At 41.8% G+C, this 27,315-nt stretch overlaps 3 protein-coding genes across 6 annotated transcripts; all 3 read right to left on the bottom strand.

The window, feature by feature from the left end:
* Nucleotides 1–634: 634 nt before the first annotated feature.
* LOC116360200 (zinc finger protein 629-like) lies at nt 635–13,278 on the bottom strand. Of its 3 annotated transcripts, none has more exons than XM_031815096.1 (4): nt 12,780–13,278; nt 9,314–9,450; nt 8,874–8,891; nt 635–2,644 (listed from the first exon to the last, which is right to left on the bottom strand). In XM_031815096.1, the coding sequence occupies exons 1-4, from the start codon at nt 13,072–13,074 to the stop codon at nt 1,700–1,702; spliced, it is 1,395 nt and encodes a 464-aa protein (XP_031670956.1). In that variant the 5' UTR covers nt 13,075–13,278; the 3' UTR covers nt 635–1,699. The 3 variants fall into 3 exon arrangements, with proteins under 3 accessions (XP_031670956.1, XP_031670955.1, XP_031670954.1); XM_031815095.1 differs by having other exon boundaries at nt 635–2,650; nt 8,703–8,891; nt 12,780–13,276; XM_031815094.1 differs by having other exon boundaries at nt 1,055–2,653; nt 8,703–8,891.
* A 3,949-nt stretch (nt 13,279–17,227) lies between these two features.
* LOC109877690 (zinc finger protein 16-like) lies at nt 17,228–21,128 on the bottom strand. The gene is made up of 3 exons (XM_020469892.2): nt 20,580–21,128; nt 19,210–19,346; nt 17,228–18,825 (listed from the first exon to the last, which is right to left on the bottom strand). Exons 1-3 carry the CDS (start codon nt 20,875–20,877, stop codon nt 17,599–17,601), a joined length of 1,662 nt encoding a protein of 553 aa, XP_020325481.1. The 5' UTR covers nt 20,878–21,128; the 3' UTR covers nt 17,228–17,598.
* Nucleotides 21,129–22,770: 1,642 nt separating this feature from the next.
* Nucleotides 22,771–26,953, bottom strand: LOC109877691 (neurotrophin receptor-interacting factor homolog). Of its 2 annotated transcripts, XM_031815097.1 has the most exons (4): nt 26,474–26,953; nt 26,286–26,389; nt 26,114–26,177; nt 22,771–25,935 (listed from the first exon to the last, which is right to left on the bottom strand). In XM_031815097.1, exons 1-4 carry the CDS (start codon nt 26,781–26,783, stop codon nt 24,842–24,844), a joined length of 1,572 nt encoding a protein of 523 aa, XP_031670957.1. In that variant the 5' UTR covers nt 26,784–26,953; the 3' UTR covers nt 22,771–24,841. The 2 variants fall into 2 exon arrangements, with proteins under 2 accessions (XP_031670957.1, XP_031670958.1); XM_031815098.1 differs by having other exon boundaries at nt 24,460–25,935; nt 26,114–26,389; nt 26,474–26,952.
* Nucleotides 26,954–27,315: the final 362 nt, after the last annotated feature.

The following is a 27,315-nucleotide window of genomic DNA, read 5'->3' as shown; positions in this document are numbered from 1 at the left end:
TGCGCCTGTTTCACAAATCTCTGCTCTCCTGCACCTGACTTCGCTACCAGTACGCACACATCTGACAAAAAGTAAACAACGTAAGGGCATTTAGTCTATTTTTCACCAAACTTTTAACCTAAATCCAATGACATGGTGACTTTTTTTTGTTGATTTCATGTTAATTGACTGGACCAAATGTTAATCAAAACTAGATGTCAGTCAGGGGCCAGTGGAATGTTAGTCTGTCAGCCCTATCTACTTTGACATCATCCTCTCTCCTTCCCAACTTTCTCCCCTCTGGATCTCTCGCTCTATTCCTGACACAGGCCTGATGAGCTGGTCGCAGGAACAAAATGGACAGGTAGGACCAGTCGGCCGGCCAGATAGGACCAGTCGGCCGGCCAGATAGGACCAGTCGGCGGACGGCCAGATAGGACCAGTCGGCCGGACGGCCAGATAGTAACAGATGGGTCCGGTTTATGTCGTGCCAATTCACTCTCTGGATGACACACATACACAATCCATGTCTCAATTGTCTCAATGCTAAAAAACTACTTATTTAGCCTGCCTCCTCCCCTTCCTCTACACTGATTGAAGTGGATTTAACAGGTGACATCAATAGGCGTATTTAGGGTCAAGAAGCACCATGGAATTCTTTGAAAAATATTATTTATTGATGGAAATCTAGGAATGAATAAACATCAACAGCCATTGGTCAAATTGTTACAGAAGAACAGACAGTTTTTCAGTCTCACAGTAGAATTTCAGTATCTGCTATAACTTTAGTGTGACGCACACAGTATTATTAGAAGAACACAACCATGATCAACCTTAACAGTCAATGTGAGTGATGCTGTTGGCCTTAAAGAAGCCAAGAAAACGTAACAGTCTTTGTAGATAATGTAAATATGAACCACGTTGTATTGTAGACGTATGAGACCAGGGCAAACATCCTGCAGACATACGACTATGTTAGAACCAATGACGTTTGAACTCATGATATTGCTATAACAGCTTTTTTCAATAGTGTTAGGTTCTAATTCTCAGAGTAAACAACTCAACAGACACTATGAAAGCTGAACCAAGTTTATTCTCCTAGAGGATCAATACAGCTGCATTCAGACAAAACATGTTTCCAGCAACAAGTTTATATACTCCAGTTTAGATGCACTCCTCCTCGTCTCCAACCATGACATCTGTTATGGTTCGACAGGAAGACAAAGTGATGACCTCAGCCCCCTTGATGCCTAATCCAAAGCTCTCTCCCCTTATCAATGCCTGCCACATGTGAACGCTTCCCTGCCCAACTCACGGCTGTCATGGTGCCTGGTACCAGACTGTGTCTCTTCTCCTCCCAGAGGACCCCTCCCATAGGATCCCTGATGGCTAACAATAACATATCCTGACATAATGTAAACGTTATACATTACCCTCTACCCCTCTGTGACATATCCTGACATAATGTAACTGTTATACATTACCCTCTCTCCCTCTGTGACATATCCTGACATAATGTAAACGTTATACATTACCCTCTCCCCCTCTGTGACATATCCTGACATAATGTAACTGTTATACATTACCCTCTCCTCCTCTGTGACATATCCTGACATAATGTAACTGTTATACATTACCCTCTCCCCCTCTGTGACATGAATAAGTATATTTCATATTCTCAGAACCCAACAATAGGAATCTCTTGCTTCTGTGTCAGTTTTCAATGATGAAGCTTCTGATGTCTATTCAGATTGCTGGATTGGGAGAACCTGCGCCCGCACTGTGCACAACTGAAGGGCTTCTCCCCAGTGTGGACGTTCTGGTGCACTTGGAGCTTGCTGGGGGACACAAAGCTCTTCTCACACAAGGTGCAGGCGAACACCCGCTTTCTGGTGTGTATGACGACGTGCTGCCGCAAGTCACTCTCGTGGACAAACTTCTTATGGCAGTTCGGGCAACCGTACGGTCGTTCTATGGTGCCAGGTCTAATGTGATTAGCAAGATTACTTGAGTGAGAGGAAGTTGTGGCGCTTGGTCTAAAATGGCCGACAGGAAGTGAGGTATGAGCTGGTTGTTGAACTCCTCTTCCTGGTATTTCAGAGTGTCTATGGAGGCTTGCCAATGAGCGCAAACTAGCTTTATTGGCCTCACCTGTATTTCCTGCGTCAAGACGGGTGCTTGTATTTATCTCTGTGGGACGGAATCTGGGTGAAACCAACTGCATAGTGTTGTCTCTCATTGATTTGTGGTGTACAGGGTGAATTGATGGTGCGTTTCTGTTAAACACTCCCACTCCCTGCTTATTTCCAGACCCATTGACCTGTGGTGTAGTAGATGTACCCACCTGACCCCACTCAAAATCTCTATCTACCTGCTGGCCACTGGATACAGAGTCAATCACTATCACATGTTCTGATGAGGAATGGTATGACTTGGGGGAAAAGCCAAGGACGACGTCAGATCCACTGACCTCCATAGCGGTGTTGTAGTTGTTGTTGCCTCTGGGGCCACTGGACTGGAAGGCGGGGTCCTCTGTGGTGGCTGCAGCCAGTTGGGTGGTTAGTTCTCTGCTGCCCTCCACTGTTCTAGCTGGGTGGCTGATCCTAGAGTCCTGGTCATCTGCTTCTCCCTCCACCTTGATGATCAGCAGGTCTGGTTCCCCTTCCTCTGTCTGCTGGGGTTAAGTGAGAGAGATGAGTGAAACAGAGCATATGCTTTCTACATGCCTAAACATCAGACTGTTACCATGGTTACCCCGTGGATATTCAGTCTGAAAGAAGTCTGCCTAAAAAAGACACAGCCAGAAGAGTCTCTGCTGACTGCTGATGGGGTTAAGTGGGAGAGAGCATACACTATCTACTGAATGGAGATATGGGCATGACATTCGGATTTAGTGAACTTCATAGTAGTTGTTATTGTGTGATAATCAGTGGTGTAGTGGAGGGTAAACTCCACCTTTTGTATTTTGTGCAAAAGCCTTCATAAAGACATTGGGTAGAAGTAAAATAATAGACCAATACAAATATAATTTTACATATACAGTGCATTCCAAATGTATTCAGACCCCTTGACCTTTTCCACATTTTGTTACGTTACAGCCTTATTCTAAAATGGATTCAATTGTTTTTTCCCCTCATCAATCTACACACAATACCCCATAATGACAAAGCAAAAGCAGGTTTTCAGACATTTTTGCAAAAAAAGAAGAACTGATATCACATTCATGTAAGTATTCAGACCCTTTACTCAGTACTTTGTTGAAGCACCTTTACCAGCAATCACAGCATTGAGTCTTCTTGGGTATGACGCTACAAGCTTGGCACACCTGTATTTGGGGAGTTTCTTCCATTCTTCTCTGCAGATCCTCTCAAGCGGGTTCAAGTCTGGGCTCTGACTGTGCCACTCAAGGACATTCAGAGACTTGTCCTGAAGACACTCCTGTGTTGTCTTGGCTGTGTTCTTAGGGTAGTTGTCCTATTGGAAGGTGAACCTTCGCCCCTGTCTGTGGTCCTGAGCGCTCTGGGGCAGGTTTTCATTAAGGATCTATCTGTACTTTGCTCCGTTCATCTTTCCCTCAATCCTGACTAGTCTCCCAAGTGCCGCTGAAAAACATCCCCACAGCATGATGCTGCCACCACTATGCTCCATCATAGGGATGGTGCTAGGTTTTCTCCAGACGTGACGCTTGGCATAAAGTCCATAGAGTTCAATCTTGGTTTCATCAGACCAGAGAATATTGGTTCTTGTGTTCTGAGAGTCCTTTAGGTGCCTTTTGGCAAACTCCAAGCAGGCTGTCGTGTGCCTTTTACTGAGGAGAGGCTTCCGTCTGGTCACTCTATCGTAAAGGCCTGATTGGTGGAGTGTTGCAGAGATGGTTGTCCTTCTGCAAGGTTGTCCCATCTCTAAAGAGGAACATCAGGTTGTTGGCCACCTCCCTGACCAAGGCCTTTCTCCCCCGATTGCTCAGTTTGGCCGGGTGGCCAGATTTAGGAAAGGTCTTGGTGGTTCCAAACTTCTTCCATTTAAGAATGATGGAGGCCACTGTGTTCTTGGGGACCTTCAATGCTTCAGAAATGATCTGTGCCTTGATACAATCCTATCTCGGAGCTCTACAGACAATTCCTTCGACTTCATGGCTTGGTTTTTGATCTAACATGCACTGTCAACTGTGGGACCTTATATAGACAGGTGTGTGTCTTAACAAATCAAGTCCAATCAATTTAATTTACCACAGGTGGACTCCAATCAAGTTGTAGAAACATCTCAAGGATGATCAATGGAAACAGGATGCACCAGAGCTCAATTTCGAGTCTCATAGCAAAGGGTCTGAATACTTACAGTTGAAGTCGGAAGTTTACATACACTTAGGTTGGAGTCATTAAAACTAGTTTTTCAACCACTCCACACATTTCTTGTTATCAAACTATAGTTTTGGCAAGTCGGTTAGGACATCTGTGTTGTGCATGACACAAGTAACTTATCCAACAATTGTTTACAGACACATTATTTCACTTATAATTCACTGTATCACAATTCCAGTGGGTCAGAAGTTTACATACACTAAGTTGACGGTGCCTTTAAACAGCTTGGAAAATTTCAGAAAATTATGTCATGGCTTTAGAAGCTTCTGATAGGCTAATTGACATCATTTGAGTCAATTGGAGGTGTACCTGTAGATGTATTTCAAGGCCTACCTTCAAACTCAGAGCCTCTTTGCTTGACATCATGGGAAAAATCAAAAAGAAATCTGGTTCATCCTTGGGAGCAATTTCCAAATGCCTGAAGGTACCACGTTCATCTGTACAAGCAAAAGTATGCAAGTATTAACACCATGGGACCACGCAGGCGTCATACCGCTCAGGAAGGAGACACGTTCTGTCTCTTAGAGATGAACATCCTTTGGTGCGAATAGTGAAAATCAATCCCAGAACAACAGCAAAGGACCTTGTGAAGATGCCGGAGGAAACTATATCTATATCCACAGTAAAACGAGTCCTATATGGACATAACCTGAAAGGCCGCTCACCAAGGAAGAAGCCACAGCTCCAAAAGCGCCATAAAAAAGCCAGACTGCGGTTCGCAACTGCACATGGGGACAAAGATCGTAATTTCTTTGGTCCTCTGGTCTGATGAAACAAAAATAGAACTGTTTGGCAATAATGACCATCGTTATGTTTGGAGGAAAACAGGGGAGGCTTGCAAGCCGAAGAACACCATCCCAACCATGAAGCACGGGGGTGGCAGCATCATGTTGTAGGGGTGCTTTGCTGCATTAGGGACTAGTGCACTTCTGTACGTAAACAAGCAATTTAAACAAACCTGTTTTCGCTTTGTCATTATGGGGTATTATTGTGTGTAGATTGATGAGGGGGGAAAACTATTTATTTAATTTTAGAATAAGGGAGTAATGTAACAAAATGGAAAAAGGAAAGGCGTCTGAATACCGTCCGAATGCATCTTAAAACTCTTAAGGATCTGGACATTTTTTACATTTTCGTCTAAAATGACATACCCAAATCTAACTGCCTGGAGCTCAGGACCTGAAGCAAGGATATGCATATACTTGATACCATTTGAAAGGAAACACTTGAAGTTTGTGGAAATGTGAAATGAATATAGGAGAATATAACACATTAGATCTGGTCAAAAATAATACAAACAAAAAAACATATGTTTTCTATTTATTATTTGTTCCATCATCTTTGAAATGCAAGAGAAAGGCCATAATATCATATTTTTAGTTTTGGCGAAATTTAGATTTTGTTCCCTAGATGGAAGCAGTGTGTGTGCAAAGTTTCAGATTGATCCAGTGAAGCATTACAATACCGGACAATATTTTGTATCAAGTCTGCCCAAATGTGCCGAATTGGTCAATTGATACATTTTCAAGTACATAACTATAGAGAACATACAAATATTATATGGATTAGATTACACTACCAGGAATGTCATACATGATGGATCATTAGCATATACACTAACTTTCAAACATCTAGATGGCCGGGTGGGGTGGGTGTGGAGCCAGAGACAGCAAGGCTTCAAACTGTAGAACCCAGTTCCCACATTTCAATATAAAACTGTACTCTTATCAAACAAAACTATGCTACATTTTATCTCTGGGACCTTCATGATGACAAATCAGAGCAAGATTACTGAATGGAAGTACATTATTTACCTTCAGAGGTGAATGTATCAAACCAGTTGCCGAGTTTTTAAGTCTTTTTTTCACTGTGAAAGCTACTGTAAATTGGACAGTGCAGTTAGATTAACAAGAATTTAAACTTTCTGCCCATATACGACATGTCTATGTCCTGGAAAGTTCGCTGTTACTTACAACTGTCATGCTAATAACATTAGCACACGTTAGCTCAACCGTGCTTCTACACCTGCATTGCTTGCTGTTTGGGGTTTTAGGCTGGGTTTCTGTACAGCACTTTGAGATATCAGCTGATGTACGAAGGGCTATATAAATACATTTGATTTGATTTGATTTGAACCGTCCGGGTATAGGGACACCGATCCCGTAGAGATTAAAAGACCATGTTTTCATGAATTTGATTATATACTCTTGAATCACATTCAAAAACAGCAAGGCACATGATCCAGGAAGTAGGCAGGACTTTCATAGCGTTTTGCAATAACCTAACTGACATAAAGCTAATCCATAGCTATTTTTACATAGGAATCTCTTGCTTCTGAGTCTAGGGCTGGCACAATTACCGTATAACCGTGTAACCGATGGCTATGGATGAAGACTGTCATGAAAATGTAATAAACCATAAAAACGAAATATATTATTTTAAAAAATAAATATTTTGTGGATTGAAAAGCTGACAGAAAACGGGATTGCCGGGCATTTGTGAGGTTGAGTCAATTTCTGCCATAGAATTAGGAATTAGAATACAAGAATATACATGAAAGGTCTTACAACAGTATAAAAGATCAGCCATTTTGTTCAGTGAGTTGGTCAACCATGGTCAGCCAGTAAGATATTGTGTAAAATAATGAATTTGAAGATTATCTGCACAGTATATTTATTAGCTAGCCAGCCAGTTTAAGTTGAATGATATCCAATAATTGTTCAAATGAACTGCCAATATGCCAACATTCCATACAAACAGTGCAGTCAATCCACAGCCATACACTGGCTGAAAACAGCAGATGATAGGTCTTATACAAGTTGTAAATGCAATAAGTACTGATATTGTATCATATTACAACATTCACAGCTTTCCAAGAAAACAAACCGTGAGACATTTATGGTCTGTTTATATATATTTTAGAGACTATTTATACAGAAAATGTGTATAAAACCTGTATAAACTGTATTTATAATTTCATGACAATATATTATGTTAACAATCATTATATTTCTGATATATCACATGTCTTACTTTTATAATTCATAAAAGCAGGAAATGCATCACCTCTGCCTCTACTGCCATCCGTTCCAATTAGACCGGATTGGATTTCTCCCTGACCACAATGGCTGCATTCTCACTCCATTCTAGAACTGAGTGTTTATGACATGGCCCCTCTAGTAATTTAATAGGATCTCCATGGTTTCTGCTGTAACATGGACTCTCCAAGTTGTTGTTGCTACTTGCTAAAACAAGTCAGGAGTGGAGGAGAGGACAAAATGTGCATCTTTTGCTATTCAAACGGTTGTAACGGTGACCACACCGTTCCTTGACCGTCACCGCCCTATTTGTGTCAGTCTCAATGATGAAGCTTCTGATGTCTTTTCAGATTGCTGGAGTGGGAGAACCTGCGCCCGCACTGTGCACAACTGAAGGGCTTCTCCCCAGTGTGGACATTCTGGTGCATTTGGAGCTTGCTGGGGGACACAAAGCTCTTCTCACACAACATGCAGGCGAACGCTCGCTTCCTGGTGTGGATGGTCATGTGATGCCGTAAGTCACTCTCGTGGAGAAACTTTTTATTGCAGCTCGGGCAACCGTACGGTCGTTCTACAGTGCCAGGTCTAAAGTGTGAGGCGAAATTACTGGAGTGAGAGAAAGTTGTGGCGCTTGGTCTAAAATAGCCGTCAGGAAGTGCGGCAGGAAAAGGTTGTTGAACTACTCTTCCTGGTATTTCAGAGTGTCTATGGAGGATTGCCAACGAGCACCAACTAGCTTTGTTGGCTTCACCTGCATTTCCTGTGCCAGGCCTGCGTGTATTTTTCTCTGAGGGTCGGAAGCCAGGTGAAACCAATTGCGTTGTGTTGTCTCTCATCGATTTGGGGTGAATCATTGGTGCGTTTCTGTTAAACCCTCCCACTCCCTGCCTATTTCCAGTCCCATTGATCTGTGGTTTAGTAGCTGTACCCACCTGACCCCACTCTAAATCTCTATCTACCTGCTGCCCACTGGATACAGAGTCAATCACTATCACATGTTCTGATGAAGAATGGAACGACTTGGGGGAAAACCTGTGGTTTTCTAACCCTACACTTCTCATTTCTATGTCTGAGCTATTCTGTGTTTCTAGGCCATGGCCTCCTAGGTCCATTACTTTAGTGTGAGCAGCAGAGGTGCCATCGTTAGTCGCTACAATCTCTCTATACACCTGGTTTAAAGAATCTCGATTGAGGCCCCTGTTCATGTCACACTTTGTGTCCAGACTGTCTCTCTGCTCTGGGTTCAAATCCTGTGTGTTTGCTGGGGTCCCTGGTTCACATTCCCTGTTTCTGACTGGAGGAGAATGGCCTCAGATCCACTGACCTCCATAGCTGTGTTGATGTTGTTGCCTCTGGGCTGGAAGGCAGGGTCTGTAGTCGGTTGGGTGGTTGGCTCTCTGCTGCCCTCCACTGTTCTGGCTGGGTGGCTGATCCTAGAGTCCTGGTCATCTGCTTCCCCCTCATCCTTGATGATCAGCAGGTCTGGTTCCCCTTCCTCTGTCTCTGCTGACTGCTGATGGGGTTAAGTGGGAGAAATGAGTGAGTGAGACAGAGCATAAACTATCTACTGAATAGAGATATGGGCATGACATGGGATATAGTGAAATTCATAGTAGTTGTCTTGTTGTTATTGTGTTATAATCAGTGGTGTAGTGGAGGGTAAACTCCACTTTTTGTATGTTACACATGCCTTTATAACTCTTTGGCACAAAAATGCATTGAAAGTATAGGGACTGTTGCTTTAATCACTGTGTACGGTGATCATCGTTTATCAACCATATTTTTAACTACTACATCTCTGGTTATAATGTGCTGACATACACGTCTATACAGACACTACCTCATCCCCAGGCGGAAGGAAGTGTCTGCTGTCCGAGACTAAAACAGACATAAGTCTGTGACAGTCTAAAATCGGCTGTTAAAATTGGAACTTACCTCATCACTTGTAGCATCCATATGCTTTGATGGAGAGACATCGTCTTGATCCACGTCTATGGGCTGTCTGTCTCTTTGAATGCTGCTGTTCCCAAAACTCCTGTTGGAAAGTCTGGCTCTGCTTTGCCAAGTAGGTCCTGGAAATAAAGGAATTAATTGAGGTTAATTTGACCCCATCCATCAATGGTGTTTTATGAAGTACAAAGCAAACATACAGTAATACCTTCATGACGTACACTACTGTTCAAGGGTTTGGGGTCACTTAGAAATGTCTTGTTTTTGAAAGAAAAGCAAAAAATTTTTGTCTATTAAAATAACATCAAATTGATCAGAAATACAGTGTAGACATTGTTAATGCTATAAATGAATATTGTAGCTGGAAATGGCAGATTGTTTATGGAATATCTACATAGGTGTACAGAGGCCCATTATCAGCAACCATCACTCCTGTGTTCCAATGGCACATTGTGTTAGCTAATCCAAGTTTATGATTTTAAAAGGCAAAATTATCATTAGAAAACCCTTTTACAATTACAGCTGAAGTCAGAAGTTTACATACACTTAGGTTGGAGTCATTAAAACACATTTTGTGAAGATGCTGGAGGAAACAGGTACAAAAGTATCTAAATCCACAGTAAAAACGAGTCCTATATCGACATAACCTGAAAGGACGCTCAGCAAGGAAGAAGTCATTGCTCCAAAACCGCCATAAAAAAGCCAGACTCTGGTTTGCAACTGCACATGGGGACAAAGATCGTACTTTTTGGAGAAATGTTCTCTGGTCTGATGAAACAGAAAATAGAACTGTTTGGCCATAATGACCATCGCTTTGTTTGGAGGAAGAAGGGGGAAGCTTGCAAGCCGGAGAACACCATCCCAACCGTGAAGCACGAGGGTGGCATCATGTTGTGGGGGTGCTTTGCTGCAGGATGGACTGGTGCACTTAATAGAAAAATAGATGGCATCATGAGGTAAGAAAATTATGTGGATATATTGAAGCAACATCTCAAGATATCAGTCAGGAAGTTAAAGCTTGGTCGCAGATGGGTCTTCCAAATAGACAATGACCCCAAGCATACTTCCAAAGTTGTGGAAAAATGGCTTAAGGACAACAAAGTCAAGGTATTGGAGTGGCCATCACAAAGCCCTGACCTCCATCCTATAGAACATTTGTGGGCAGAACTTAAAAAGTGTGTGCGAGCAAGGAGGCCTACAAACCTGACTCAGTTACACCAGCTCTGTCAGGAGGAATGGGCCAAAATTCACCCAACTTATTGTGGGAAGCTTGTGGAAGGCTACCCGAAACGTTTGACTCAAGTTAAACAATTTAAAGGCAATGCTACCAGATACTAATTGAGTGTATGTAAACTTCTGGCCCACTGGGAATGTGATGAAAGAAATAAAAGCTGAAATAAATCATTGTCTCTACTATTATTCTGACATTTCACATTCTTAAAATAAAGTGGTGATCTTAACTGACCTAAGAAGCCACATTTTTACTAGGATTAAATGTCAGGAATTGTGAAAAACTGAGTTTAAATGTATTTGGCTGAGGTGTATGTAAACTTCCGACTTCAACTGTATGTTAGCACAGCTGAAAACTGTTGTCCTGATTAAAGCAACAATGAAACTGTCATTCTTTAGACTAGTTGAGTATCTGGAGCGTCAGCATTTGTGGGTTCGATTACAGGCTCAAAATGGCCAGAAACAAAGACATTTCTTCTGAAACATTACCTGACTATTTACATATCAGGGATTACCATTTGGGTATATATTTGAAACCCAACCTATGCTTAATCCACTAAAATATGTCACATTCAATGTAAAAGGTCTTAACAGCCCGATTAAGAGGAAGAGAGTCTATACATAACTTAAGAAATGAAAGGCTGACATTGTGTTTTTACAAGAAACACATCTTACAGACAGTGAAACTAAAGAGGGAATGGGTATGACAAGTTTTTGAGTCCTCTTTTAACTCCAAAGGAAGAGGAACTGCAATTTTGATAAGTAGACACATCCCCTTCTGCGTCAACAATTAAATGCTTACCTTCTAATAAATCTCCTGGGGAGGATGGCTTCCCTCCAGAGTTCTATAAAGAATTTAGGGAGCTGTTGGTCCCCTACCTTATGGAGGAACTTAAAAAAGCCAGAGAAGACAACTGCTTTCCAGAGTCTCTCTCTCAAACAGTGATTACAGTAATTCACAAGAAAGGGAAAAAAAAACTAAAGTGCACCTCCTATAGACCAATCTCTCTCCTTAACACAGATTGTAAACTGGTCACCAAGATGCTATCTAGGAGACTGGAGTCATGTCTTCCCCTGTTGGTCAACCCAGATCAGACTGGCTTCAAAATTAATAAGATTGTCCTCCAATAATCTCAGAAGGTTCTTTTGATATAATTCACCTTGCTAACAAAAACGAAATACTTAGTGTCGCAGTCTCCCTCGACGCCGAAAAGGCCTTTGATAGGGTTGAATGGCCATATCTCTTTCGCGTCTTGGAAAAATTTGGTTTAGGTACCGTGTTTGTAAATAGACATTGTAACTACGTAGCTAATAACTGTTGTAATGGGGAACATTATTGTAGCAACACACCTTTGGAGGGAAGGCAATCCCGCACTGTGTTAGCTAAGTTTTATAATAATAAGACAAACCCAGAACATTCCCTCTCTACCATCAAGCATCAGTTACCTTTTAGATGGTTGCCTATGGGCTTGACATATTTGGGCATAATGGTGGATGGTAATCTGAACAACCTCTATAAACTCAATCTGGCCAGCTTGTTGCAAAAGATGGAGGGTGACCTGTGTAAATGGATGGTCTTGCCTCTCACTCTACTGGGTAGAATCAATGTAATTCAAATGAATGTCCTGCCCAGATTTCTATATTTGGTTCAATCTCTCCCTATCCCTGTGCCCACAGCATTCTTTTTCTCTCTCGACAAGCTGACCAGACGGTTTATCTGTCACGGCAAAACCCCAAGGGTTGGCCTGGATAAACTGACCCTTGATTACGGCCAAGGGGGCTTAAACCTCCCCAATTTCAGAATGTACAATTGGACTGCAGTCTAGATTTCTAGCTCAGAGTTTTGACAATGGTCCCTCTCCCTCATGGTTGAACAGTTTGATAAATTATTAAATTTTTGTTTTTGATGTTATTTGAATGGACAAAGTGTGCTTTTCATTCAAAAGGACATTTCTAAGTGACCCCGAACTTTTGAACGGTAGTGCATGTAATGTGTATATAGAGCTAGAGGGATCCTAGCTGTATTGACAGTACAAAGTAAGCATGAAACGTCATATATGGAATGTCAATAATACAGCTGGGCCCTAAATGTTTTGACATGACATAAATCATGGATGTATTATGCTTGCTTTGAACTTTGTAAAACACAATTTATGGATGGGATCAATTGAAGATTAACGTAATGTAAACTATGTGCACTGTCAAATTCATCATCACCAACCTGTTGTAATCTCTCGATGGTTGTGTCTGTTTAGGAGGCGTATTCCATTGAAGCGATTGTGGACGGACCCCTCTGAAAACTTTGTTCTCTCCGCTCGAAATCTGGTGATCTGAAGTTCCATCAATTTCATTTTCCTCCGGAGAAATTCGTTCTCCTTGTGGCTTTGGGACATTTTCAGGTGTACAACGGCATAGCCATCGTCAACAACTTTGCAGATTTCGGTTACAGCCGCGTTGGCTAACACCTCCATGATTGAGGCTATCTGCGCCTGGAACTCGACCACGGAACCCGACATTGTCCCCCGACGCTTTTTGCTCTTTTCAATGTAACTGTATTTGCGTTTTATATATTTATGATTATCTACAGTTATCGACCAATCTATTAAAACAAATAATCATAACAGAAACTTAACGTCAATTTGCAGCTAGCTTTGTTTGTAGCTAGCTGGTGAGATGTTTTATTTTATTTCCTCACGTCACAGTAATGTAATCATACGTGGACTGTAGAATTTAAAGTTTAACACCGCCCCCTACTGTACAGGAGTGCGGCACAGCAATGTTGTACCTACGTAATAAACAACATGTTCTCTGGTGAAAACAATATTTCATTTTTTTTTTTTGATAAATAATTTCACTATTTGGGGTATTTCTAATAGAAATAAACAACAAACGATTTACAACAGTATGACAGCCTAGATATGACTTTAATCCACATCTTAACAGCCTATCAATCTGATTGTCAATCTACTATATCTTGTCGAAAGGCAAATGGAAATAAATTGTTAATTGCTGTTCTTTGGTACGTCCCCGGAAACGATACAATTTCATAAGGATGTTCAAAATCTTAACTTGTTATAAGTTATACATTATCAGTCCACTCTGAACCAAACATCAAGCCAGTTGAACTGAAAACACGACCACTACACACAGAGGGAAGCATTCAATGGGGAAACCAATTAAACTGTTAAAAACACATGGATTCAAGTTTTCATATGAAACCCCCAGTAGTGTGGAACCCTTACAACTAGGGCCAGGAGTTTTCCCCTGCTCTGGTCATGTGGTGAGGAAAAACTCCTGGCCCTGACCATCATTCCACCTGGTGGAGTAGTATGAAGTTGCACTGGAGCTGCCTCTTGTCAGAGCAAGGCGTTAGCTGTTGTGGATGCTTTTCCATGCATTTCGATGAAGTAGTAGAGCCACTGTTGATATTCGGGAACGGGGCTTGCTTCCCTCTTTGGGGAACCTGGTGGAAAGTAACACTCGGGTGGACAGTCTGTTGAAATCGGGCGACTTGGACCTGGATCCTACAGTTCTCCCTTGCTCTGCATTTTGAGTGTCAGGGGGACACTTCTCTGTCTGTCCAGACTCTATTCCCCCTCCCCATCTCCCTCTTCCACAGCAGATTTGGCCTAAAAAAGAGGTGGGGGGAATTAAATTGACGGGCATCTACAAAGCTCTCAAACAAACACATCTATTATAACTCAGCTATTATAGTCGTACTGACTTAACTCATTGACACAGAAAATCTGAAATGTCTCTCTCCTCAAAACCTCTCTCTACCGCACCTGCTGTCTCTACTCTCTACCTTTGAATACTTTGCTATGAAAAGCTAACTGACATTTACTCCTGAGGTGCTGACCTGTTGCAACCTCTATAAACACTGTGATTATTATTTGACCCTGCTGGTCATCTATGAACGTTTGAACATCTTTAACAACGATCTGGCCTTAATGGCCATGTACTCTATAATCTCCACCCGGCACAGCCAGAAGAGGACTGGCCACCCCTCAGAGCCTGGTTCCTCTAGGTTTTTCCTGCCTTCCTAGGGAGTTTTTCCTAGCCACCGTGCTTCTACATCTGCATTGCGTGCTCGTTGGGGTTTTAGGCTGGGTTTCTATATAGGCACTTTGTGACATCTGCTGATGTAAAAAGGGCTTTATAAGTACATTTGATTGATCGATAATTCCCTGTACTTTTGAAAGGATAATTACCTTTCCTGCTTGATTTAATTTGTCAGCAAGGTGAGAACATAGATACCTACCAAAATAAAAGAAACACCAACAAAGTGATTTAATAGGGTGTTGGGCCACAACGAGCCAGAACTGCTTCAATGCACCTTGGCATAGATTCTACAAGTGTCAGGAACTCTATTAGAGGGATGTGATGCCGTTCTTCCACGAGAAATTTCATATTTTTGTGCTTTGTTGATGGTCGTGGAAAACACTTCAAAAAAGTGTTCAATTGGATTGAGATCTGGTGACTAAGACAGTCATGGCATATGGTTGACATCGTTTTCATGCCCATTAAACCATTCAGTGACCACTGGTGCCCTATGGATGGGGGAATCGTCATCCTATGGGGCATAGCCTTTGTCGACAAAATAATGGCCTACCCAGCATTTTTATTCATGACCCTAAGCATGATGGGATAATAATTGATTTATTAACTCAGGAACCACACCTGTGTGGAAGCACCTACTTTCAATATACTTTGTATCCCTAATTTGTTTTCATTATTTTGGTAGTTACCTGTATATTTAGCGTCAATCTATATAGGGTCAATATATATTTAGGGTCAATCAATATAGGAGGGGTATTCAAATCTTGCCCTATGAGGTCCGGAGCCTGCTGGTTTTCTGTTCTACCTGATGGCTATATAGGGTCAACCTATATTTATGGTCAATATACTGTATATTTAGAGCCAATCTATATAGTGGCAATATATATTTAGGGTCAATCTATATTTAGGGTCCACATACTGTATATTTAGGGACAATATGTTAAGGATCAATCTATATTGGGTATATATACAGAATCAGTCAAAAGTTTGGACACACCTACTCATTCAATGGATTTTCTTAATTTTTTACTATTTTCTACATTGTAGAATAATAGTTAAGACATCATAACTATGAAATAACACATATGGAATCATCTATTAACCAAAAAAGTGTATAAATATATTGTATATTTCAGATTCTTCAAAGTAGCCACCGTTTGCCTTGATGACAGCTTTGCACACTCTTGGCATTCTCTCAACCAGCATCATGTCACCTGGAATGCATTTAAATTAACAGGCGTGCTTTGTTAAAAGTATATTTGTGGAATTTATTTCCTTCTTAATGCATTTGAGCCAATCAGTTGTGTTGTGACAAGGTAGGGCTGGTATACAGAAGATTGTATTTTACCAAATAGGTCCATATTATGGCAAGAACAGCTCAAAATAGCAAAGAGAAACATTACTTTAAGGCATGAAGGTCAGTCATTCCGGAACATTTCAAAAACTATTTTACTTTCTGTGCAGTCGCAAAAACCATCAAGCACTATGATGAAACTGGCTCTCATGATGACCGCCACAGGAAAGGAAGACCCAGAGTTACCTCTGCTGTAGGGGATAAATTAATGAAATTGTTAACCTTTATTTAACTAGGCAAGTCAGTTTAAGAACAAATTCTTATTTTCAATGACGGCCTAGGAACCGTGGATTAACTGCCTTGTTCAGGGGCAGAATGACAGATTTGTACCATGTCAGCTCGGGTATTCGATCTTGCAACCTTTCGGTCACAAGTCCAATACTCTAACCACTAGGCTACCTGCCACCCCATTAGAGTTAGAGTTACCAGCCTCACAAATTGCAGCCCAAATAAACGCTTCGCAGAGTTCAAGTAACAGACACATCTCAACATCAACTGTTCAGAGGAGACTGCATGAATCAGACCCAGCTAGCACAATTGGTTCTTTGGAAATTGGAGGAACCTAAGTTTTTAGTTTCCCATTGGTTCTGGAAACAAAGTCATATGTTTCCTGACTGGTAAAGCTTACTGTCTTTTAAACGTTCTAAAAACAGAAGTGAACATTTTGCTTGTTCTAGGATATTCTAAAAATGTTTTACTGTGGCTCCCTGAAAGTTCTACTGGGAGGTTTTATTAACGTTCTGAGAACAGAAATCCTAGTTTTCTTTAAAGGTAATTAAATAACGTTCTGAGAATGTTTCAGTAATACTTTCATAACACTGCTGTCTTAGTTTGGGTTAACTGTTTTGAACTCCAAGCACAGATGGGACACATGCAAGCACATTTCTTTCTTTATTATGGCACGGCATCAGTGAGATTCTAAACTATGATCTTCTGTTCTCTATCCATGAAATGAGTTCACTGTGCCACCATGATGGAGCTAACACGCGGCCAACACACTTAACCAGATAGAGGTTAGAGTTAGGCTGATGCTAAGAAAGGAATGCATGTTTTTACATAACATCCTTAGAAATGTTACTAATGTTTTCTGGTGGTTTTTATGGAACGTTTTAGGAAACCTGTTGGAAACATTACGCTGAAATTCACATCTAAGAAACATATGGTTCTCAGAACGTTATGTGCTAGCTGTGGTCAATCTATATAGTGTCAATCTACATTCAGGGTCAAACTATACTGAGTCAAGAAGCACCACGGAATTCTTTGAAAAATATGATTTATTGATGGAATTATAGGAATTGACAAACAAACAGCAATAGCCATTGGTCAAATTGGTACAAATGGACAGTACAATTTCAGTAGCTCCTATAACTTTAGTCTGAGGCAGCTATATTGAACCATTATCAACCTTAACAGTCAATGTGAGTGATGCTGTTGGCATTAAAGAAGCCAAGAAAACGTAACAGTCTTTGTAGATCATGTAAATATGAACCACATTGTATTGTAGATGTATGAGACCAGGGCAAACATCCTGCAGACATACGACTACGTTAGAACCAATGACGTTTGAACTCATGATTTTTCTATAACAGCTTTTTTCAATAGGAATCTCTTGCTTCCTTGTCAGTTCTTAATGATGAAGCTTCTGATGTCTTTTCAGATTGCTGGAGTGGGAGAACCTGCGTCCGCAATGTGTACAACTGAAGGGCTTCTCCCCAGTGTGGACGTTTAGGTGCATTTGGAGCTTGGCGCGGGACACAAATCTCTTCTCACACAAGGTGCAGGCGAACGGCCGCTTTCTGGTGTGGATGACAGCGTGCTGCCGCAAGTCACTCTCGTGGCCAAACTTCTTATTGCAGCTCAGGCAACCATACGGTCGTTCTATGGTGCCAGGTCTAACGTCTGTGGCGAGATTACTCGAGTGGGAGGAAGTTGTGGTGCTTGGTCTAAAATGGCAATCTGGAAGTGAGGTATGAGCTGGTTGTTGAGCTCTTCTTCCTGGTATTTCAGAGTGTCTCTGGAGGCTTGCCAATGAGCACCAACTAGCTTTGTTGGCCTCAACTGTGCCAACATGCATGCCTGTATTTATCTCAGAGGCCCGGAAGCCGGGTGAAACCAATTGTGTGGTGTTGTCTCTCATCGAATCGTGGTGATTCATTGGTGTGTTTCTGTTAAACACTCCCACTCCCTGCTTATTTCCAGTCCCATTGTCCTGTGGTGTAGTAGCTGTACCCACCTGACACCACTCAAAATTTCTATCTACCTGCTGCCCACTGGATACAGAGTCAATCACTATCACATGTTCTGATGATGAATGGAATGACTTGGGGGAAAACCTGTGGTTTTCTAACCCCACACTTCTCATTTCTGTGGCCGATCTATTCTGTGTTTCTGGGCCCACTGAGCCACTCCCTAGGTCCATTACTTTAGTGTGAGCAGCAGAGGCGCCATCATCCGTCGCTACTACCTCTCTCCACACCTGGTTTAAAGAATCTCTTAGGAGAGTGAGGTCCCCGTCCATATCACACTTTATGTCCAGACTCGGTCTCTCTGCTTTCGGTTCAAATCCCATGTGTTGCTGGGGTCCCTGGTTCACAGTCCCTGTTTCTGATTGGAGGAGGATGGCGTCAGATCCACTGACCTCCATAGCTGTGTTGATGTAGTTGTTGTTGCCTCTGGTGCCACTGAGCTGGAAGGCGGGGTCCTCTGTGGTGGCTGCAGCCGGTTGGGTGGTTAGTTCTCTGCTGCCCTCCACTGTTCTAGCTGGGTGGCTGATCCTAGAGTCCTGGTCATCTGCTTCTCCCTCCACCTTGATGATCAGCAGGTCTGGTTGCCCTTTCTCTGTCTCTGCTGACTGCTGATGGGGTTAAGTGGGAGAGATGTGTGAGTGAGACAGAGCATACACTATCTACTGAATAGAGATATGGGCATGACATGGGATTTAGTGAAATTAATAGTAGTTGTCTTGTTGTTATTGTGTTATAATCAGTGGTGTAGTGGAGGGTAAACTCCACCTTCTGTATTTTACACATGCGTTTACAAACCTTTAGTGCAAAAATGCATTGAAAGTATAGGGAGTGTTACTTTACTCAATTTAAACATCACTAGTTATAATGTGCTGACATACACGTCTATACAGGCATAACCTCATCCCCAGGCGGAAGGAAGTGTCTGGTGTCCGAGACTAAAAAAGACATAAGTCTGTGACAGTCTAAAATCGTCTGTTAAAATTGGAACTTACCTCATCACTTGTAGCATCCATATGCTTTGATGGAGAGACATCGTCTTGGTCCACGTCTATGGGCTGTCTGTCTCTTTGAATGCTGCTGTTCCCAAAACTCCTGTTGGAAAGTCTGGCTCTGCTTTGCCAAGTAGGTCCTGGAAATAAAGGGGGAGGTTCATTTGACCCCATCCATCAATGTTGTTTTACAAAGAACAAAACAAGCATAATACGTTCATGACGTGTGTAATGTGTATATAGAGCTAGAGGGATCCTAGCTGTGTTGACATGTGTAATGTGTATATAGAGCTAGAGGGATCCTAGCTGTGGTGACAGTACAATATACACTCAGTGGCTAGTTTATTATGTACACCGCCCCATTCACGAAAATGGTTCGCTCCTACAGACAGCTAGTCAGGTGGATGTGACTTGCTGTATAAAGCAGGCAGGCATCGAGGCATTAAGTTACTGTTCGACTGAATGTTAGAATGGGTAAAACGAGTGACCTAAGCAACTTTGAGCGTGGTATGATTGTTGGTGCAAGGCGTGTCGGTTCCAGTATCTCAGAAGCGGCTGGTCCTGGGCTTTTCGCATACGACAGTTGTCTAAAGTTTACCAACAATGGTGCGGGAAACAAAAAACATCCAGCTAGCGGCAGTCCTGTGCGTGAAAACAGCTCGTTGATGAGAGGTCGATGGAGAATGGAAAGAACCATGCAAGCTAGCAGGTGGGCCACAAACAGGCAAATAATGGTACAGAACGGCATCTCAGAACGCACAACTCAGCGGTCCTTGTCACGGATAGGTTATTGCAGCAGACGACCACACCAGGTTCCACTCCTATCAACTAAAAACAAGCAGAAACGGCTCCAGTGGGCACGCGATCCCCAACGCTGGACAATTGAGGAGTGGAAAAGCATTGCCTAATCCAACGAATCCAGGTTCCTGTTGCGTCATTCTGAGGCAAAGGCAGGATTTGGCGTAAGCAACATGAGTCCATGGCCCATCCTGCCTGATATCAACAGTACAGGCTTGTGGCCGTAGTGTAATGGTGTGGGGAATGATTCCTGGCATATGTTAGGTCCCTTGATACTAATTGAGGTACGTTTCCATGCACCAGAGAATTCTGGCTGTTCTGGAGGCAAAGGGGGGTCTGACCCGGTACTAGATGGATGTACCTAATAAACTGGCCACTAACTGTATACATCCTGGATGTATGCATAACGCATATAGGGCTAATGTCAATAATACATCCCTAACTGTATTGACATGCATACATCACAGCCGTATTATACTTGATTTCTACTTTATGAAACACCATTGATGGATGGGGTCAAACTGAAAATGTTCATAATGTATGTGCACACTGTATAATTTAGTATCACCACCAACCTGTCGTTGCAGTTTCTCGATGGTTGTGTCTGTTTAGGAGGCGTATTCCATGAAAGCGGTTGTGGACGGACCCCTCTGAAGACTTTGTTCTCTCTGCTCGAAACCTGGCGACCTGAAGTTCCATCAATTTCATTTTCCTCCGGAGAAATTCGTTCTCCTTGTGGCTTTGAGTCATCTCCAGATGTACAACCGCATAACCATCGTCAACAACTTTGCAAATTTCGGCTACAGCCGCGTTGGCTAGCACCTCCATGATCGAGGCTATCTGCGCCTGGAAATCGGCAACGGAGCCCGACATTGTGCCCCGACGCTTTTGGCCCCTTTTCAATGAAACAGTGTTTTTGTTTTTCTATATTATGATAATTCACAATTATACAAGCATATCATAAACTAAACATCGCTAGCTTGCTTTGTTTGTAAGTAGCTGTTGAGATAGCTGTTTTCGTCATCTTCACAGTAATGTAATCATAAACTGGACCGTGCAATTCAATTGAAAGTACAACACCGCCACCTACTGTAGAGGAGTGCTCCACAATAACAGCAATGGTTTAGATGTGTAGAACTGCATTCACATAGGATTTACGGTATTTTTACCACTCAAGAACAGCAATTGTTCAGGTATGTAATACGGATTTCCCATAGGATTTACCGCCCCCCCCCCCCCCCCCCCCCACACACACAATAACAACAATGGTTTAGATGTGTAGTACCTGCTTTCACATAGGATTTACGGTCTTTTTTCTGTAAAAAAAAAAAAGGTACTTTTTATATGGCCCCCTTACAAACATGCCTATTTTTACCACATTCTTACCTGAAACATATTTTCAAAAGAATAGAATAACATATTTTGGGTTTAATTAGGCTACGTTATGTCCAAATGAATTAAATTAATAGTTCATTATTTTGTTCATTGAACAATTGTGAATTCTCGAATTCCCACCTACCCGATCATAGTCAACACATATATATATTTTATAATAATAATATATTGAAATACAGGGAGGAAAAAAATACATTTATATTTTTCCCACACAACTTGTCACGGAAATGTGTGGAACCGGTGGTAGTGGTATTTTGAAACAGCCCAAATCCATGCTTTTTTAATTCCACGTTTCATCTCTACCCTCACTCCACTTTGTTAGAGAGCAGGTGCATAGGCTCTTACATCGATAGTATCTTCATCATGATACCAATAGAAAATACTAGCAATCTATATTTTGAAAAGGATGTGATTCTCGTGTTCATATTTTACAACCTCCGCGGGCTTTAAGAGTTGCCTATACGCGATCGAACAAAAAGGTTGTGCTACACTTGATTTAAGCTACACTATTGCATACTAAACGACTTGAGTTAAGAGCAAAATAACCCACCTATTAAACTACTGGCAAAATACTCTAATAAATGAGCTAACTAGACAAGATGATCAGAGCAGCACTCACCTCAACTATAGATAACATTTCCCTAGACTAATTGCAGCCTAACCAATATCCAAACGGAGATTAAGTGAAAACTCAAATCTGACGTTGATTGATTTATCAAGACGAGTCCCCAAGCTTGTCTCAAATCATAACAGTGTTGACAATTATCATCTAGTTGACCACAGAAAGGCAGGCTATTGTTTAACATGTATTACATTGATTGGAAAGACTTTGGGAGTTTCAGTAAACAACCATTTGCTTCATGCCTTCAGCTTGATACCAGCAGCATCCCATTGCTGGTTTGCCTCTGAAGCTAAGCAGGGATGGTTCCTGGATGGGAGACCAGGTGCTGCTGGCAGTGGTGATGTAAAGCCAGTAGAGCACCCCCCTCTGGTCTAAGGAGATCCCCAGGGCAGTAGAGGGGACATTGCCCTACGAATGGTGCTGTCTTTCGGATGGGATGTTAAACAGGTGTTCAGACTCTCTGTGGTCATTAAAAATCCCATGGCACTTATCGTAAGAGTAGGCGTGTTCACCCCGGTGTCCTGGCTAAAATCCCAATCTGGCCCTCATACCATCATGGCCACCTAATCATCTCCCCAAATGGCATATATCACTCCTCACCTTTCTAGCTGCTGTTTGGTAAGCGTTCTGGCACAAAAATGGTCACTGTGCATCACCTTGGTGGTGGATGAGGTGAGTTTCTCCCTTACTATGTAAAGCACTTTGAGTACCTCAGTTGGTAGAAAAGCACAATAAAATCCAATCAATTATTATTATTCAATTACATTAGCCTACTTTATTGTATGAGGACAGACACTAAATATATATTAATTCCATCACATCTCTATAATTTTCTTGTAGCCTATCAGTCTTATAGTACATCAATATTGTTGAGAGGCAAAAGGAAATTGGAATTCTTATGAGATTGATCTTTATTGAATTTCGCTTGCTTATATTTCTGCGTGTTAAATATGGCTTTTAACTAGGTCTATGTATTGTAATTTACCCCAGGACGTTGCTGTAAATCACAATGTATTCTCAGTCAACTCACCTGGTTAAATAAATAATAAATACAATTAAAATAAATTACTGTACTGCACCAATGATTTTTAAAATCTTCACCTGTTATAAGTTATGGATTATCAGTCCACTCTGGACCAAGCATCAAGCCAGTTGAACTCAAAACACAACCACTACACACAGAGGGTAGTGTTCAATGTGGTAACTATCCAAACTAGAGGTCGACCGATTCATTGGAATGGCCGATTCATTAGGGCCGATTTCAAGTTTTCATAACAATTGGTAATCGGCATTTTTGCACACCGATCATGGCCGATTACATTGCACTCCATGAGGAGACTTCGTGGCAGGCTGACTACCTGTTATGCGAGTGCAGCAAGGAGCCAAGGTAAGGTGCTAGCTAGCATGAAACATATCTTATAAAAAAACAATAAATCTTAACATAATCACTAGTTAACAACACATGGTTGATGATATTACTAGTTTGTCTAGCTTGTCCTGCGTTGCATATAATCGATGCGGTGCCTGTTCATTCATCATTGAATCATAGCCTACTTTGCTAAATGGGTGATTTAATTTGCGAAAAAAGCACTGTCGTTGCACCAATGTGTACCTAAACATAAACATCAACACCTTTCTTAAAATCAATACACAAGTATATATTTTTAAACCTGCATATTTAGTTAATATTGCCTGCTAACATTAATTTATTTTAACTAGGGACATTGTGTCACTTCTCTTGCGTTCTGTGCAACAGAGTCAGGGTATATGCAGCAGTTTGGGCCGCCTGGCTCGTTGCGAACTAATTTGCCAGAATTTTACGTAATTATGACATAACATTGAAGGTTGTGCAATGTAACAGCAATATTTAGACTTATGGATGCCACCCATTAGATAAAATACGGAACGGTTCCGTATTTCACTGAAAGAATAAACGTTTTGTTTTAGAAATGATAGTTTCTGGATTTTACCATATTAATGACCCAAGGCTCATATTTCTGTGTGTTATTATATTATAATTAAGTTTATGATTTGATAGAGCAGTCTGACTGAGCGGTGGTAGGCAGCAGCAGGCTTGTAAGCATTCTTTCAAACAGCCCTTTACTGCGTTTGCAAGCAGCTCTTCGCAATGCTTCAAGCATTGCGCTGTTTATGACTTCAAGCCTATCAACTCCCGAGATTAGGCTGGCAATACTAAAGTACCTATTACAACATCCAATAGTCAAAGGTATATGAAATACCAATGGTATAGAGAGAAATAGTCCTATAATAACTACAACTACTTCTCCAACACCTTGTTTTTGCATTATTTAAACCAAATTGAACATGTTCATTATTTATAAGAGACTAAATTGATTTTATTTAAATATTATATTAAGTTAAAATAAAAGTGTTCATTGTTCATTCAGTATTGTTGTAATTGTCATTATTTCAAATATATATATAAAAATCGGCCGATTCATCGGTATCGGCTTTTTTTGGTCCTCCAATAATCGGTATCAGGATTGAAAAATCATAATCGGTCGACCTCTAATCCAAACTGTTGAAAACACATGGACCCAGTGTTCATATGAAAACTCCAGTAGTGTGGAGCCAGTCCCCTAACAACTAGAGAGGAGTTTTTCCTGGTCTGATCACATGGTGAGGAAAACCTCCTGGCCCTACTTATCATTATGCCAGGTGGAGTAGTGTGAAGTTACCCCTAGAAGCTGATCTTCGGTCAGTTTAGTATATTTTTTTCCACTAATGCTTAAGGTTAGGATTGGGGAAGAGGAAGCTGATTCTAGATCTGTACCTAGGGGAAACTTCACCTTGGAACACTCAGGGCAGCCCAATGTCCTGTGGCCTGCTGCCAGTGTGGATAAGGAGATGCCTCTTCATGTGGCCGGACTGGGTGAAGCACTTCCCGCAGTAGATGCAATGAAATGGTTTCTCTCCGGTGTGCACCCTCTCATGCATCTTCAGCTGGTGGCTGTGGGAGAAGCGCTTGGTGCAGTGGCTGCAGCCATATGGTTTCTCCCCCGTATGGACCCGCATGTGCCTCCTTAGGTATGCCGGCTGAGGGAAGGGCTTTCCGCAGAGGCTGCACCGGAGCTGCCTCTGGGTGGAGTGAGACATCAGCTGTTGCGGCTGCTTTTCTATGCCTTTCGATGAAGAAGTGGAGCCTCTGTTGAAATTCGGGAAGTTGACTGGCTTCCCTCTTTGGGGAACCTGGTGGATGGTAACCCTTGGGGATGAAAATCTGTTTCGGTTGGACAGTCCACTGAAATCTGGCAACTTGGACCTTGATCCTACAGTTGTCCCTTGTTCTGCATGTTGAGTGTCAGGGGGACACTTTGTCTGTCCAGACTCCATTCCCCCTCTTCCTCTGTTGTCCACAAGCTGCCTGCTTTCTGAACAAACCTCTCCAGATGTCACCTCTTGGCCAGTTATGCTCCATTCTGAACTCATATCTGCCTCCACTTTAATGGGAACTGAGTCCACCATCACCACATCAGGCACCCAGTCCAGAGAGCCTGAAGCAGACATGCAGACCCCAGAGTTACCAGTCACTCCTCTCCTCTCTGGATGTCCAGACAGCCTCTTGGAGTCTGGCCCTGCATTGTGAGGAGCATTCACAGTTGGGTTGTCAGTCTCTTGGTTCTCTGTCCATTGGGACAGGCTGTATTCTATGGGTTGATGTTCAGTTTCCCAGGTCACACCCTCAGCAACCTGATGGTCCTGTCTTGTTCTGTTGTATTGTGACGCTGGATGCTGGAACGTCTGGTTTTCAGGTTCTATATTGAGTGAGGTGTCTGGAGCTCTGTGTCTGTTGCCCTGCTGGTCCAGAAGGCCTGTGGGTTCAGTATAGGATGAAGAACCTGGTTCTGCCACAATGATCTTCTCACTGCTCTCACTGACTGGTTGGACAATCTCTGAAATGGGTCAACGTAAAGCACAGCATCAGCTTCCTGTAGTGGAGACGGATTCTTCTTTGCCTTATTTATTAGTTATTGGTAATGACTAAGAAGTTAATCAAATAAGGCAATAAACATTGAAGGCTTTACTCAACATAAAGTGTAAATTGCATAGACATGATAAGTTGCATAATACCTTCGGTTATGCTGGTGTCAAGATTTTCCACTTTGATATGAGGTGCCTCTTGCATATCTGCCATCTGTGTTTTTGTATTCACCAGAAAATGTTTTATTAGAAATATATCCTCACCAACATTTGAAATATGAGAACACAAATAATCAATTTGACCCTGTCTATGACAATTGACCTGCATGGCCCCATCCTGGTCTGTCGCTGTGCGTCCTGCGTCTCTCCGGTTGGTGACATCCTGCATACATTTGCCCCCTTCACTGTAGGCAAAACGATTTTCCACTGCACCAGAAAAGAGAACCCTTCATAAACGTTACATTACACGTCATTTTTAATATGTTAAAATTTAGTTTAAAAAAGACCTACAATATCCAAGTCTGCTTTTTGCCTTTTCTACGAAGCTCTCTCTCTCCCGGGCAACATGATCGGTGTCCACTCGCCTGTGAACTGTGCGTCGCAGAGCTCCAAATCTCTCTGCGCTCCGTCGAGAATTCTGGAATTTTGTCAAAACCAGCTTCCTCCGCAGGTTATCAATTTCTTTCTGGCTATGGGAAATTTCCAAACGTAAGGCAGCATGGCCATCATCTACAAGTTTGCAGATTTCGGCAACGGCTGCATTCGCCAAAACCTCAATGATGGAGGCTAGCTGAGCATGAAAGACAACGGTATTGGACATGCCCTTCCTTGGATTGGTACTATTTATATGTTAAACACTTGTATTATAGTCCTACTAGCTCATTTGCAATGCAGTGTTCAGTTAATGTCCTGAGACGTCACACCATAGATATGCGGTATGCTTCGAACACATCTCTATTTCGTTTGTTTTTGTTCCGGAAACAAAAGGTTGTCGGCTACTTCCTCGATATTTTTCCAAAATAAAGGTTGCAACACACAATATTTATGTTAGTTTCAACATTGCCACCTACTGTATCGTAGCTGCTACTTAAAGGAATCAAATGTTTTACAAATCAGACTTCTTTGACTTATAACAAAACAGTTAATTAAATCAAACACACACATTTTCCTTCAACAATGATTATTTACTATTTAGTTCAAGTACAAAAATACACAATCATCATACAATATGACGTTCAAAGGAATAAATCAATGCCCTCAATAAAAGTAAATCGAAGAGTAGACTCAGGGTTAATACTTGTCTCAAAACTAACTGAAAAACCACACTGAGAATGTACTCTTAAGTAAACGCT

The sequence above is a fragment of the Oncorhynchus kisutch genome, unplaced genomic scaffold, assembly GCF_002021735.2.
Source record: "Oncorhynchus kisutch isolate 150728-3 unplaced genomic scaffold, Okis_V2 Okis07a-Okis12b_hom, whole genome shotgun sequence".
NCBI classification, from domain to species: domain Eukaryota; kingdom Metazoa; phylum Chordata; class Actinopteri; order Salmoniformes; family Salmonidae; genus Oncorhynchus; species Oncorhynchus kisutch.
Note: the sequence above shows the minus strand (reverse complement) of the source record. Positions and strands in the feature narration are given on the sequence as shown.